At 42.8% G+C, this 12,135-nt stretch overlaps 1 protein-coding gene across 1 annotated transcript in view; it reads left to right on the forward strand.

Moving 5' to 3' along the window:
* The window catches only part of T265_03020 (hypothetical protein), a gene marked incomplete at both ends in the record, with an annotated part of 24,587 nt that continues 12,452 nt past the window's right edge, over positions 1-12,135 (forward strand). The window contains 5 exons of the mRNA XM_009167409.1: positions 1-74; positions 341-493; positions 821-924; positions 2,223-2,274; positions 4,371-4,686. Of these exons, the coding sequence (XP_009165673.1) occupies positions 1-74; positions 341-493; positions 821-924; positions 2,223-2,274; positions 4,371-4,686 (699 nt within the window). The remainder of the gene's footprint in view (positions 75-340; positions 494-820; positions 925-2,222; positions 2,275-4,370; positions 4,687-12,135) is intronic.

The raw sequence follows: 12,135 nt of genomic DNA on the forward strand, positions 1-12,135 counted from the left end.
ATGCTGTATTTACGCACTAATTTATCAACTCCCGCCTCCAATGAGCAGGTACCTACCCCCCCCCCGAATCATCGGTGAACGAAACTGCGGCAGCTACAACCACTGTACGACGAGTACGCGGGTCTTACAGCTGACAGTGATGATGATGATGATGACAATTATTCACTTTGAGTGCATCCATTCCATCTATTAGAGGTGGATTACTGTGGAGATTTTGGTAAATCGTGAGACTCTTCTTGAAACTACTTCACACCTCAAAGTTAGTAGCCAGATAAATCTATGACCAGTTGTGTGAAATGTTATCATACCAGTTGTGCATATGATCCCCTGTCCATCTCAGGTTTGCTTATGAAAAATGGAACATCATTGTGGTCGCAGTACGTCGTTCCGATCCCCCCGAAATGGTTTTGATTCCATCTGAAGTCACCTGTAGCATTGATTTTAACACCATGCGCGCCATCGTGATTGCGAAGAATTATCCTGAGGCCCTTCAGTGAGTTCTTGTTAAATCCCTTACCTATTTCTTCATTGCATACCTCACATTCGGAATCAGTAGAAGTATAATAACTCTTTACTTCATGTATGACAGCGTCCGTTCTTCTCGGGACGTGAAAACTCGCCCCTAAAATTACATAAGATAAGTGCTGCAATTAAAAGGTTTTCTTTTTGGATGAGTGGGTTGCTTCGCGAAGATAAAATTTATTCTGAAGAATCTTTGTCGATGCTACTGTTTCATTAACCCAATAACTACATTTGATTGGTCTTATCAGTCTGCGTACTTCTGTTTTCTCATAAAAGTAGACGTTTTGTTTTGCGTCAGACTTCAGAATTATTGCACGTCCTGCTTTGCTCACGAACTTGGACGCCAGTGTGATTGTCGTAAACGAAAGAATGAACGACGTCATAAAGTGACTATCGAAAGAGGTAAGTAAACATCATTTCTTATACGTTGTACTACACTATGCACACGCTTATAGTATGCGCCCAGGAATTTATCAGCATAGAGAGAAACATTAGCTAATTTAACTACCGTTTGACTTAATGTAAACTATAGGATTAGTTGAACGTCATTTGCCATGTCCACCTACGTAGTACTGCCAAGGATCACGACCAAGGATTTTGCAGGAAGATTAAAGCTATCGGAGTACATGCAGTTAGTATTTGCTAAGCAGTAGGTGCAGACGAATAAGGACACTAGCTGTTGTATTGAGAACTGATTCTAAGAACAAATTGGTTAATAAACATCATAAATTAAGCCGAACATAGCGCAATCGGTATGGGTGAAATAAGGAACAGGGCTTTCTTAAAGTACCAGCGAGTAAGCACCGTATGCCGTATGCGGACTCAACAGCACGGAAAACAGTTAGTACGTTTAGGAAAGTAAGGAAACTGTCTGGAAAACAGTTATCAAGTGAATTTGGTACAAATTTAACATACCTGCAGTGCTTAGCTGACGGCGCAACTCAGCAGCACGGAATGCTAACTTAGGCCGGTTTAAAACAAAATCTCAACAAAGAATGTCAGATAAGATGCAATATAAAAGTAATACAAAGAAACAGGATTGGCGGAGTAGTCGAGTTGGTGCAGGATATAGTGAACTCGTTTCACTTCCGAGTGGTTCAGAGTTCGATCTCCAATCCATCTGGCTTTCCATTAGACCAGACACTTACCAGGAGGTGAAGGTGGTATGAAATTGCGAGCAGATACAGATAGGCAACATAAATCTTGATATTAGTAACTAGAAGGTAAGTAGGCTTTAGTGGGAGCAAGAACCAGGGAACGAGTAGCAAGGAAGCAAGACGGCGTATTGTTGAACCAGCCTAAGTCAAGCTATCAATGAGTAGTCAGAACAAGCAAGAAGAACAACTGCTGATCGCTGTGGATTCATAAGAGTTTCCTTCAGCCTCATGTTTTGCCTCGACACAAACTGCAAAATGCACCCATTCGCATAGCATTTCGATTTCCAGGTTCGCATGATTATATCATCGACTAAATAGGGTTGTAGTTCACCGCGACAAGTAAAGGTGGACCATCGGGTTGATAAATGATTGTGAATCTGTGTGAATTGCTGCGATTGTCAATAAGCTTGAAACGCACATAGTTGATGCTGGAGCAAAGGTGATTGTAGCCCTCACTTTAATTTCCCTTGTTAATCAAAATCACGCATATTTATCCGTGTTATGTGGACATTCCTCAGTCATTTCCACCTGACATTCCAACAGATTTGGCTTTGTATGAGCAAATTGGAGAATCGCGAAAAGCCGAAATGTCATGGTAAGCTATCTGGCTATTTATTCCGTTTCACTTGGTGAACACGCCAATCACGGTAGTATCAGTCTGAAACCGCCCAGCATGCCTCCACTCGGCCAAGCTTGCGCAGCGTCATATTTTGGCGGTTTTTTATTGATCGGTTGAGAACTTCTGTACGCTTCGCGAATGACGTGCGTATTGCTGTTTTCAAATTTCATCTCTTCAGTTTCAGGTCTAAGACCCTCATAATCTGAACTTTGCCAACCATTTATTTGGGACTCCACACTGGAAAGATTATTCTGTTCTGTAGGTGCAACCACACTATTTTAACCTGTGGCCAGTATTAGAGAAAACACGAGACTGGAATTAGGACACTTGAAACAGAGGAAGTTGAATACCACAAGCTCATTTTTCTACAAATTACAAAGTAACGCCGAGCAACACCGTATTGCTAATATGGCGGTGATAATGTGGCGTATATTGATACACGCTTGCAGTACTGTGGATAAGTAAACCGCAAAGTATAGAAGTTTATTTTCAGGCCGTAATAATGTTAGTTGGGAGTGCCGGCTTAGCTGAGAAGAAACTTCAAGTTTCGAGATTTTTCACAGCAATTCCGATACAAATTGTTCTTGGGCCATTTCTGAAAATAATCCATCCAAATCCATGTAGCCAAACTCGACCGAAAAGCATGTAGCTGTTGTCAGACTCTTTTTCCTTTAAACGTAGAGATTTGTTTGCTGTAAACGTACCCTTCATTAGGTTCTCTTTAGCAGTCGAACAGAACGACAAAAATGTAGAAACGACACGTCAGTGATGTGGACGGCATTAAGCCTTGCATCACTCTTGCCTGCAGTACGCCGAAGAATGAGGTTAAAGACGACAAGCTAGTTGTCAGGAAATGATGACATGCAGACGTGCAGTCCAAGCAGAATTTCGTGCTGTGCCATTTTACATCCACGACAGTTGTGCTTCCGTACTACTTTCAGCGTCTCTTTGCCTGGATTGTACAATGAAGTTACCTGAATCTTGCAGGACGGTGTCACTTTACTTCCTGAAGACCGTCCCAAATGGAAGCAACAGATCCGACGGTCGTTGGCTTCTTCACTGAGCTGGACAATTCAGTGGTTGCAAACGTTTCATCATCGATCGAGGCGACCTTGTCAGTGTGTTGTGAGTGGAACTGCATTCAGGTTGGAAGTGGACCGGAGATTGGATTGCTGCCCAACCTCAACGCAGCGACGACGTCAACTCGACTGGTGATAAAACGTTTTCAACGGAATTGTTCCGCTCAGCGGATGAACCAACGACCATCACTACAACATGAGCTACCAATGTTCTCTTGCAAAGCAGCTGATTTTAGTTGTGATCAGACATTTTTAAATCATGGGATTCTGGGGTCCGAAGGTTTCATGGTGCTTAGATAAACGAACAAACGATCACTACATATCATTAATCTCGTTTTTAGGCCTTCTATATCAAGGGAAAATTCCAAGTTTCTGCTGGCTCGCCAAATCCAACAGACCTCCGTAGGAGTTTGCCTGCGGTTATCAATACCCTCTTCAGAATCCACTGATTCCATTTTAAGGTTGGATGCCAAATTATTCTGGGCATTTTTTCGCAGGTTCACCAAAACATCATTGATTAGAGAGGAATTTTTTTCGTAGGCCCACGAGTAATGGAGTTTATACCACCATATCAGCCGTAAGCCTGTAACTCACGTAGGTAATACGCCAGTCCAAAAGCCAGATCATATCTGGAAGTTTCACCATTAACTGATTAAGGACACTGTTTTGGCTACTTACGACCATGTTTACATTCTAATTGGAAGTCCGAGTCTTTAATTTATCACAGTATTTAAACCTGATACTTCTGTGTAAAGCAACTTTTAGCCGGAATTTTGATATTTGTATTTTGATTACATAAGGGCCTCTCTCATGATTATCATGCGTCTTAAACATTCTTTGTTACCGTGATTACAAATAAGTTAACATATTTGGTTTTTAAAAACATGCACTTATGTTATAAGTTGTCAGTTTCTAAGAGGGGGATTCAACGTAGCCACCCAGTCTTAAACATGAATGTCTTTTTCAAGAACAGTTTATTTATCTCCCTTCCAGGGAAAAATACGGATTCATCAATTCGGAATTTAACCTAAGGGATCTACCGCCTGCCTATAGACATTCCATATCGACGTCAGCTCCCATGCCCTCGAAGACGAAGACCGTGTTGTACAACATGCTGAACGGTGGACCGCCCACCGATCGCACAACTTTGCGGCGCGCATTGACCATACGATCTCAAACACCTCAAAAACTAGTCCAGCGACACAGCTCACGGCGAAACAAAGGGACAAAGGAACAGAGATCCAACATGGTTGACAGAACCGGTTCATTTCACTGGGTGCACGATGTCTCGATTGCGAAAGCAAAACTGGTAAGCGTCGTTCGTTTGTTCGCGTGCTCCCTGTCCTAAACGAAAAAGTACTTTTTCTGAATACCTCGTAGTCTGCCACATGTTGCAGCTTTCTGAGACGTAAGCATTTATTTGCGGTCAAACCTTATATGGTCCGATCCAGGCCAACGATTTTCCCTAAAATGCCGTAGTCTGCGCATGCCAAAATATCTCACACATATGTCCGATTTTTCTGGAACAGGTCACACTGATGCCCGACCCAGGAAGATTCTCGTTTATCTATACACAACGTTGGGTAGCAGCTGGACGCTGAATTCCAGCCCTTTTGGCCCGTAGATTTCCTATTGCTTCACAGGGCCACGTGGAGTACCGGCATGTGTTAATCTGAGTTATTATTTAACTTGCTGGTCGCGCTTACTAAATGGTCGGTGGATTTACGTGTATACAGTCCTATACGACGGCATCAGTGCTGCCTGTCGTTAAATGGGCAAGATAAGGTCGAATTGATAAAAACGTGGCACTACAGTAATAAGCTAAACAGAGGAGACCATTGAACTCAGTCTTCCGAATGTAAAGCACACTACTGCGCTGTATTTGTGAAGGAGCCCGAACTAACAACATTCAAGTACTATGCTGCGTCATTTTGGACCCAATAACCTACGTATGCCTGACTCTGGTACGCCTTCTGAGTGGTCCCTAGTCCATCCATATGCCTCATGGCTTTAACCCTCCCTACCAAACATAATCCATCGGTATTGCGTGCCTTTTATCCTGACTTCCCTTTTTGTCTCCACCCTTATTCCCGGATCAGACGTGCAAAAGTGCCTTGATACTGTTTAACAACAGTGTTAAACAGTGTAACAGTGTTAGATTTCTATGTTTTGGACTTCACTGACCTGATGCAGCAGTCGAAACGAATGCCAGTCTTGTGATGCTCCACTTCTTGGTACAACCCTGATGTTCTCCTATAACCGCCAACGATCCATATAAATTGAGTTTGGTAATGCTCTACTCAAACCCAAAAATTAGTTAGATGAACAAAAAAACGGGGAGGACCAACAATGTCAGCTTGTTAAGTAAAATGGTTACAATAGGTATATATGTGAACAAGAGACATACCGTATTGCAGGTGCAGGCTGATAACTCCTGTTTCAAGTCCGGACGCAGGTTTCGTGTCATCTTCGCTGTTGTAGCAGCCACACGTACTTCCTGAATATCCGTGTTTGAGGCGCCGTAAGTCCTGAGCGGCTATGCTCCGAGTTGGACGACGTATGCAGCTCTGTTGGGTTGTGTTGTGTTACTGTGCTGTTACCCTATACGCAGTAACGCTTGCGTGTGTGTGGGTGTCAGCACATGACTTGCTGCTACCTTGTCAGAGGGTAGACAGTCGATGTCAGATGAGCCACCCTTGTGTCGTGATTTATACGTGGAGGGCAAGGAGGCGAGTATTGGGATCAGGGGCTTGACTGTGAGCTGTGTAGTCAAGTTGGTCACTACTCTGTGGCGTGATTTGTGAGTGTAAGAAAAAGGACAAATCTCGTGCTCTAGCGAGTGGCGGTGAACTGTGCGGTNTGACTTGCTGCTACCTTGTCAGAGGGTAGACAGTCGATGTCAGATGAGCCACCCTTGTGTCGTGATTTATACGTGTAGGGAAAGGAGGCGAGTATTGGGATCAGGGGCTTGACTGTGAGCTGTGTAGTCAAGTTGGTCACTACTCTGTGGCGTGATTTGTGAGTGTAAGAAAAAGGACAAATCTCGTGCTCTAGCGAGTGGCGGTGAACTGTGCGGTCATGTGTGTGGTGAGGGGATGGCTACAAGTCAAACTCATTGACCTGACGGCAAAACCCATTTCGCCTTGTTTAGTCTTCTCGTGAGATTCGCACTCATCCAAAACTATTTCCCGAAGTAAATAAAACGCTTCCAAGGAAGGTTATTCATGGCTGCGCTGTTTGATCGACTTACTGATCCAAGGGTTTATATAGAGAGGCTTCAGAAACCGGTGATGGTCAGAAGTCAAAATTTAACAAAATGACTAGAAACATTGGGCATCTGGTCTTTCAGCTATTGATAATCACTAAAGAGATAAGCAACCTTACAAAATAATTAAGCTTCCGCTTGCAGTCATATTTGAATGAATCACGGGCTAATCTACCTTCCATAAACATAATCAACCTTGCACATGTTGAGCAAGCCAAACATGGCATGACTGACGCGGATAGGCTCCTTTAATGATCAACACAGTAGTTCATTTAATATCAACCCGTTTCGGCGGAAAGCCTGAGAATGTGAATATATCTTGTTGGGATCGGTTAGACACGCCACGATGTGATCCTGAGAATGTGTTGCTGCACACCACCCAAAGGACACACCCAACCCTGAGGGCGGTTTTGGGGCCAGTCAACTTGTTTCAGAATGTCTACGCGAGTCTCTCGCTACACACTCTGCCAGCATACTCACCTACGACAGTTCCATACAGAGTGTTTGGTTGGCAATTCTAAAATCTACTTAGGTCATCGTCACAGTGGGCATCCGAGTGGTGGGATTCACGACGAAAGATGAAATTTGACATCAACAAACAAGTCCACTTTTCCTATCCTCTCGTAAACATTCCGAATGCAGTGGACAAATCAGATATTTGCACTCATTCTGTTCAACGATTTATTTGCCAAAATACCATTGATCATAAAATGCCTCGTTCGTTTTTACTGGCCAACATATGTCCCGAAAATAGGATTTTAGTTTAATGTTACTCCCTATGCAACTTTTAGATGACAAGCAGTTCCTAATTGCAAAGGGTTTCAAAACGCCGAGTTAGCTGCCTGTATTATCAAGCTCAATACTTCCTTAACGTCATTATATGAAGGTGAAATGGTTCAAGTGGTTAGTGCGCAAATTTACTGACCGTGATTTGAACCCGACCTTTGCCTCTCGACTTCCTTTGTCTAGGCTTGGGCGACCCTCGTACAACCTTCGGGTGGCATGGCAGTTTGGCACTGAAAGGGTGCTACAGATGAACGACTAACCACCGTGACGACTTCTCGAAGTCATTATCTCCTTCCTCTCCTTCACGAGAAGCATTTTTTTCACATAAAACGGTGCTGATCACTTTTTGCGTCCAGTTCTGAAAGTTAGGCGATAATTTGCTCATTCTACTCAAACCCATTGTATTGTTATCACGGTTAGCCTCTAGACGAAATAACGTGTCAGATCCGGTATGTTCTGAGCATTTTCTACTTACGTCCTCAAGCGACATAAAAACCCTTATCCAAAGATCACTCATTATCGTATCTGCATGAACGGTGTTCCAGTTTTGTCGAATAAGTCATATTGCCGGTAGCATATTAATGTGGCGAAACAAATGCTCATCAACACTGTTTTCTATGTGGTTGATTACAAGGTCAAGCAGAATTTGTCGACACTTGGGTTTGAAGGACCAGACCTCAGCTTGGTCCCCGTGACCGGACGATGGAAGTGCAAGCAAGAATCTTAACCGTACATCGGAATATTCATTCTGCATCCGCTGCGATGGAGCACTGTCAACGAATATGAGTATATGTCTTTTTTCGAACGCCTAACAGCCAACCCCAAACACAATATGAATAATTTCATCTACGGGAAGATATATGTTAACTCAAAACTCTTCACACATCTTTGGGATTTATAAGGGTCTGTTGAAATTGGTTTAGTTTTTCTCCCTTCAGACTTTCAGAGGGTGGCAGAGTAAGTCGACTTTTGGGTGCTTAGTTCCCGTGGGCGGCCCAGTGCCCTCCTTCCAACGTCTTAGGAGGTAAAGAAGAATAAAATACCCGAGTTTTATCGACATTGAATACATCTATTTGACCAAAGTTGTCGAATACCTTTACAGTCCTGTGTAACTCATCAACAGCATTTTCTGACATGTGCTTCTGTTCTACACGAATCTGATCACAAATTGCAATACTAACATTGATAACAAACGCCTACCCTGTAAGTTCCCGGGTGGTATCCTTCCCTGCAACATCGACAACATCTTTTTGATGTTTTCAAGTGTTGCGATTCCCATCTCTTGCACGAAACGTTCTATGATAAGAATCTCACCATAAGTTTCCGTCATAGCTGGAGACTACTGAAAAGTGGCAAGGTTCCTCCCTTGGGAATTTTGGCCGATTTAGATATAGGACTGGCTCGTCAGCACTTGCCCTTATTGTGCTTCTGCGGTGTCCCAAATGGCTTTCTGATATACTTTCGCAGAGTGGACTGCTGAATCCTCAATGCCTTAGTAGAACTTTTGGCTTCTGGGTGACCGTCAGACGGTTTTCAATCGAACGTCAACAGCAGAAACCAAGTACAGTGAATAAAAACTGATCGGTTTATTGAGCCACAGTAGGTGTTATTTTAATTCGCTTGCGCTCAAGTCTCTCCCGGCTGAATGGTCGACCCACCCTGTTTACTGACTCGTAAAAACAGTTTCTTTTTACTTATCATCTTCTTAGCCTCTGCTTGTGCGAATGACATCTTGTGGGCAGTTCTTACCATTTTATGTATAATGTGGGGAGTTTTCAATTCAAAACATATTACTCCAGAAAGCTGTACGTCAACTTTAAGCTTCCTGTCTGAACCCGTACTCAAATATCACTAACGTCATGACTTCATAAGCGGGCAGTTAACGGAAGTAGAAGTGATGAATGTACTCAGATGATGAACACTTAATACAAGCCTCTGAGAATCAAACAGTGCTCAACTGTAACATCCTTTCAGTGCTTACCTGTGATGGCACTCGAAGTATGAGGGCTGAGATATCCACTGGTTGCCCAAGCCTAGACAAACGCAGCCGAGATGCTGAGGTTGGGTTTGAACCTCGGACCTTCTGGTCAGTAAGTTCGTACCTTGTGCAACGGTCCTTCATCATAACGAGATGCTGAGGTGGGGTTGAACCTCGGACCTTCTGGTCAGTAAGTTCGTACCTTGTGCAACGGTCCTTCATCATAACGATCTTCATATTTTGATAATGTCATAAAGCCGTTTTTAGACAAGGTTTACAACGCATTTCCTGGCATGTCGGCCTCCACCGATCAACACCATTTCAGCCAGTTTGAAGACATAAATTTACAGCCTGAAATAGGCAACAGACTTTCTTCCGCCGATTCGAGTTGATTTACAAAATCTGCTGCATTTCCTTGCATAGTCATTGTCTCCACCTTCCTAACCTAATTTTCATTGTCCGATTGACACATACGAAGAGGTGGTTGTAATATGAATATAAAAGAACGAAGTCACATTTGAAGCAGAAGATCATTCAAAGTTGGATGGGGAGTAGATGGAAACTCATGAACTGCGCTTACCCGATGAGTCCCCAAGAAAGGCGAAGCTAGCCGTAGGTTGACGAAGAGTTTTAGGCAAACTTGCAGCTAGTTTCCTTCATGCAAATACGCTTCAATGTCTCGACAACCGAGCGAAACACGAGACAGCCTTTGTGCGACAGATTCAGTTAAAGAATATCATAGACGAGAGATTTAGTTGAGTCTCTCGCAATGACCAAACTGATAAGCAAATGAGTGTATTTGTCGAGAATACTGCTTTATCTATACAAAGCCTCGTCCGACAAAACGAAAAGTCTTATTGCTTTATCGAGGTTTGGTTTTGCTAACCACCAATGGTTGTCACATTGATCATTCAAACGGTTCCAGAAAAGTCATCTAAACTGCCTTTCACAGTCTAGCGGAGACTGTAAATAGCTTTGCGTAGTAGGGAACTTGGATTTCATCTCAATGTGAACTTGTTCGGCCGTGAGTTTGGCATTTGTTTAGCTGTATTTTGCAATGTAAATTTGATTTTCTCATGTTGCTTATAACACTACTGAAAGAGATCTTTAAAACGTGCAGGTTATACTCGGTCTATGCGAAGAGACGTATGGTAAACCCAAGTGTATTAAGTGAGCTTTTGAAAGTTGGATCAATTTTGCACACAGGCATGTATTTCAAAAAATGAGTTAAAGGAGGGCTTGTTTGCATACACAAGGAATATGAAGCTATCCAAAGTCAAGATAAATGTAATCGAAGGCAATGCTTTTTCACCCATTCTATTCATTTTAAAGCATGAATTCAATGGTATTACGATGACAAGGAGAATGTGTGAAAACTAACCAGGAAGCATTTTCTAGAAGGATAACTTAGTAATAGGTGTTTGGTAGAGTTCTCCAAATTGGTATCGTGGAAATTTGCCGAGACTACTTGTTACCTCGTGTCCCTATTCTAGTTACGAAAAAGGTAAAAAAACAGAGTCGCAACACCTCTGTGGACCATTAACCTTTGAAACAGGTATCCATCATCTACGTATCCATCCTATCACCCGCAGTGTAGTGTTTGCCAAGTCGCACCTGTTACTATTTAGAGGATACGAACATTTTCCGTGTCAAAGCAATTTACCAATAATAGATATACACTGCAACAAGCGGTTAAATGCAAAAGTTCATGGCGTGAGAGGGCAACTTACGACGGAAAATTCTGTGGATAAGATGGTCATTCTGTAAGCAATTTCAATTCTTCAAGTTCAGGCATTGTTTTCCTCATTGGTCAGAATCAAATTAAAGTCTGCTGCTTAAAGACGGCATGAAAACCAAGCAGCTATATGATCGACAACTGCAACCTCGAGAAATCCAAGCAGTGAACGGGTAGAACATAAGTTTGACGGAAACTCGAGGGTGTGCCTAACTGTTGAGACCCAAGAAAGGCAAAATCGGTCGTTGGTTTGGAAGATCTTTCAGCAATCTTGTGAGCAGTTTTCTCTATGAGATTTAACCACGGTTATTCATTAGGTTTCGAGAAATACGCGTTGTATTGTCGATTGGATGGGGTCGAACTCATTGCTGTATGTTGTTTAATAAGTAGTAGCTACATTCAACCGACCAGTTAATCAAAAAAGCCTGAAGCCGATCAAGAAGGCGTCATTTCAGAGAAGTTTTAGAATCCGCCGACTGTTCCTCAAGCCATTCTGAAATGAAGACTGGTTATCACCGTATGCAGGAGGAAAACCCTAGTTCTGCAGAAACCTTCGGCCTGATCACAGTTCAAAACGTTCAATCCTCCAGGGTAATCACCAGGCTGCAGTTTACTTTATATATGCCGTTGTGGGAAAGACCAAGTTAGATTAGTGCTATGTCTACCAACTGCGCACCACACGATGTTATTTTTCTACTCATGTTCACTAAGGGATCGAGGCTGTTGCCCATAGCAGAATTCACGGGCGGAAGTAATTTCTTACATACTGGTTTAGCAACAGTGGCTAAGCAACTAGAGGTCTGTATATGCTTTGCTCGAGGGCAGATGTGATACCGCAAGTGAGCTTGTGCATCCGTGGTTAACCGTAAGAAGTGAGATAGACGAACAAACTCACAGACACTATGGAGAGTCGTAAAACGACTTAATTATGATGATACTTTGTTAGTATAATACAGCACTTCATCCGATCGACACCGTAAAGTTCAATCCGCTG

This window comes from Opisthorchis viverrini (genome assembly GCF_000715545.1).
Source record: "Opisthorchis viverrini unplaced genomic scaffold opera_v5_41, whole genome shotgun sequence".
In the NCBI taxonomy this organism is placed as follows: Eukaryota; Metazoa; Platyhelminthes; class Trematoda; order Opisthorchiida; family Opisthorchiidae; genus Opisthorchis; species Opisthorchis viverrini.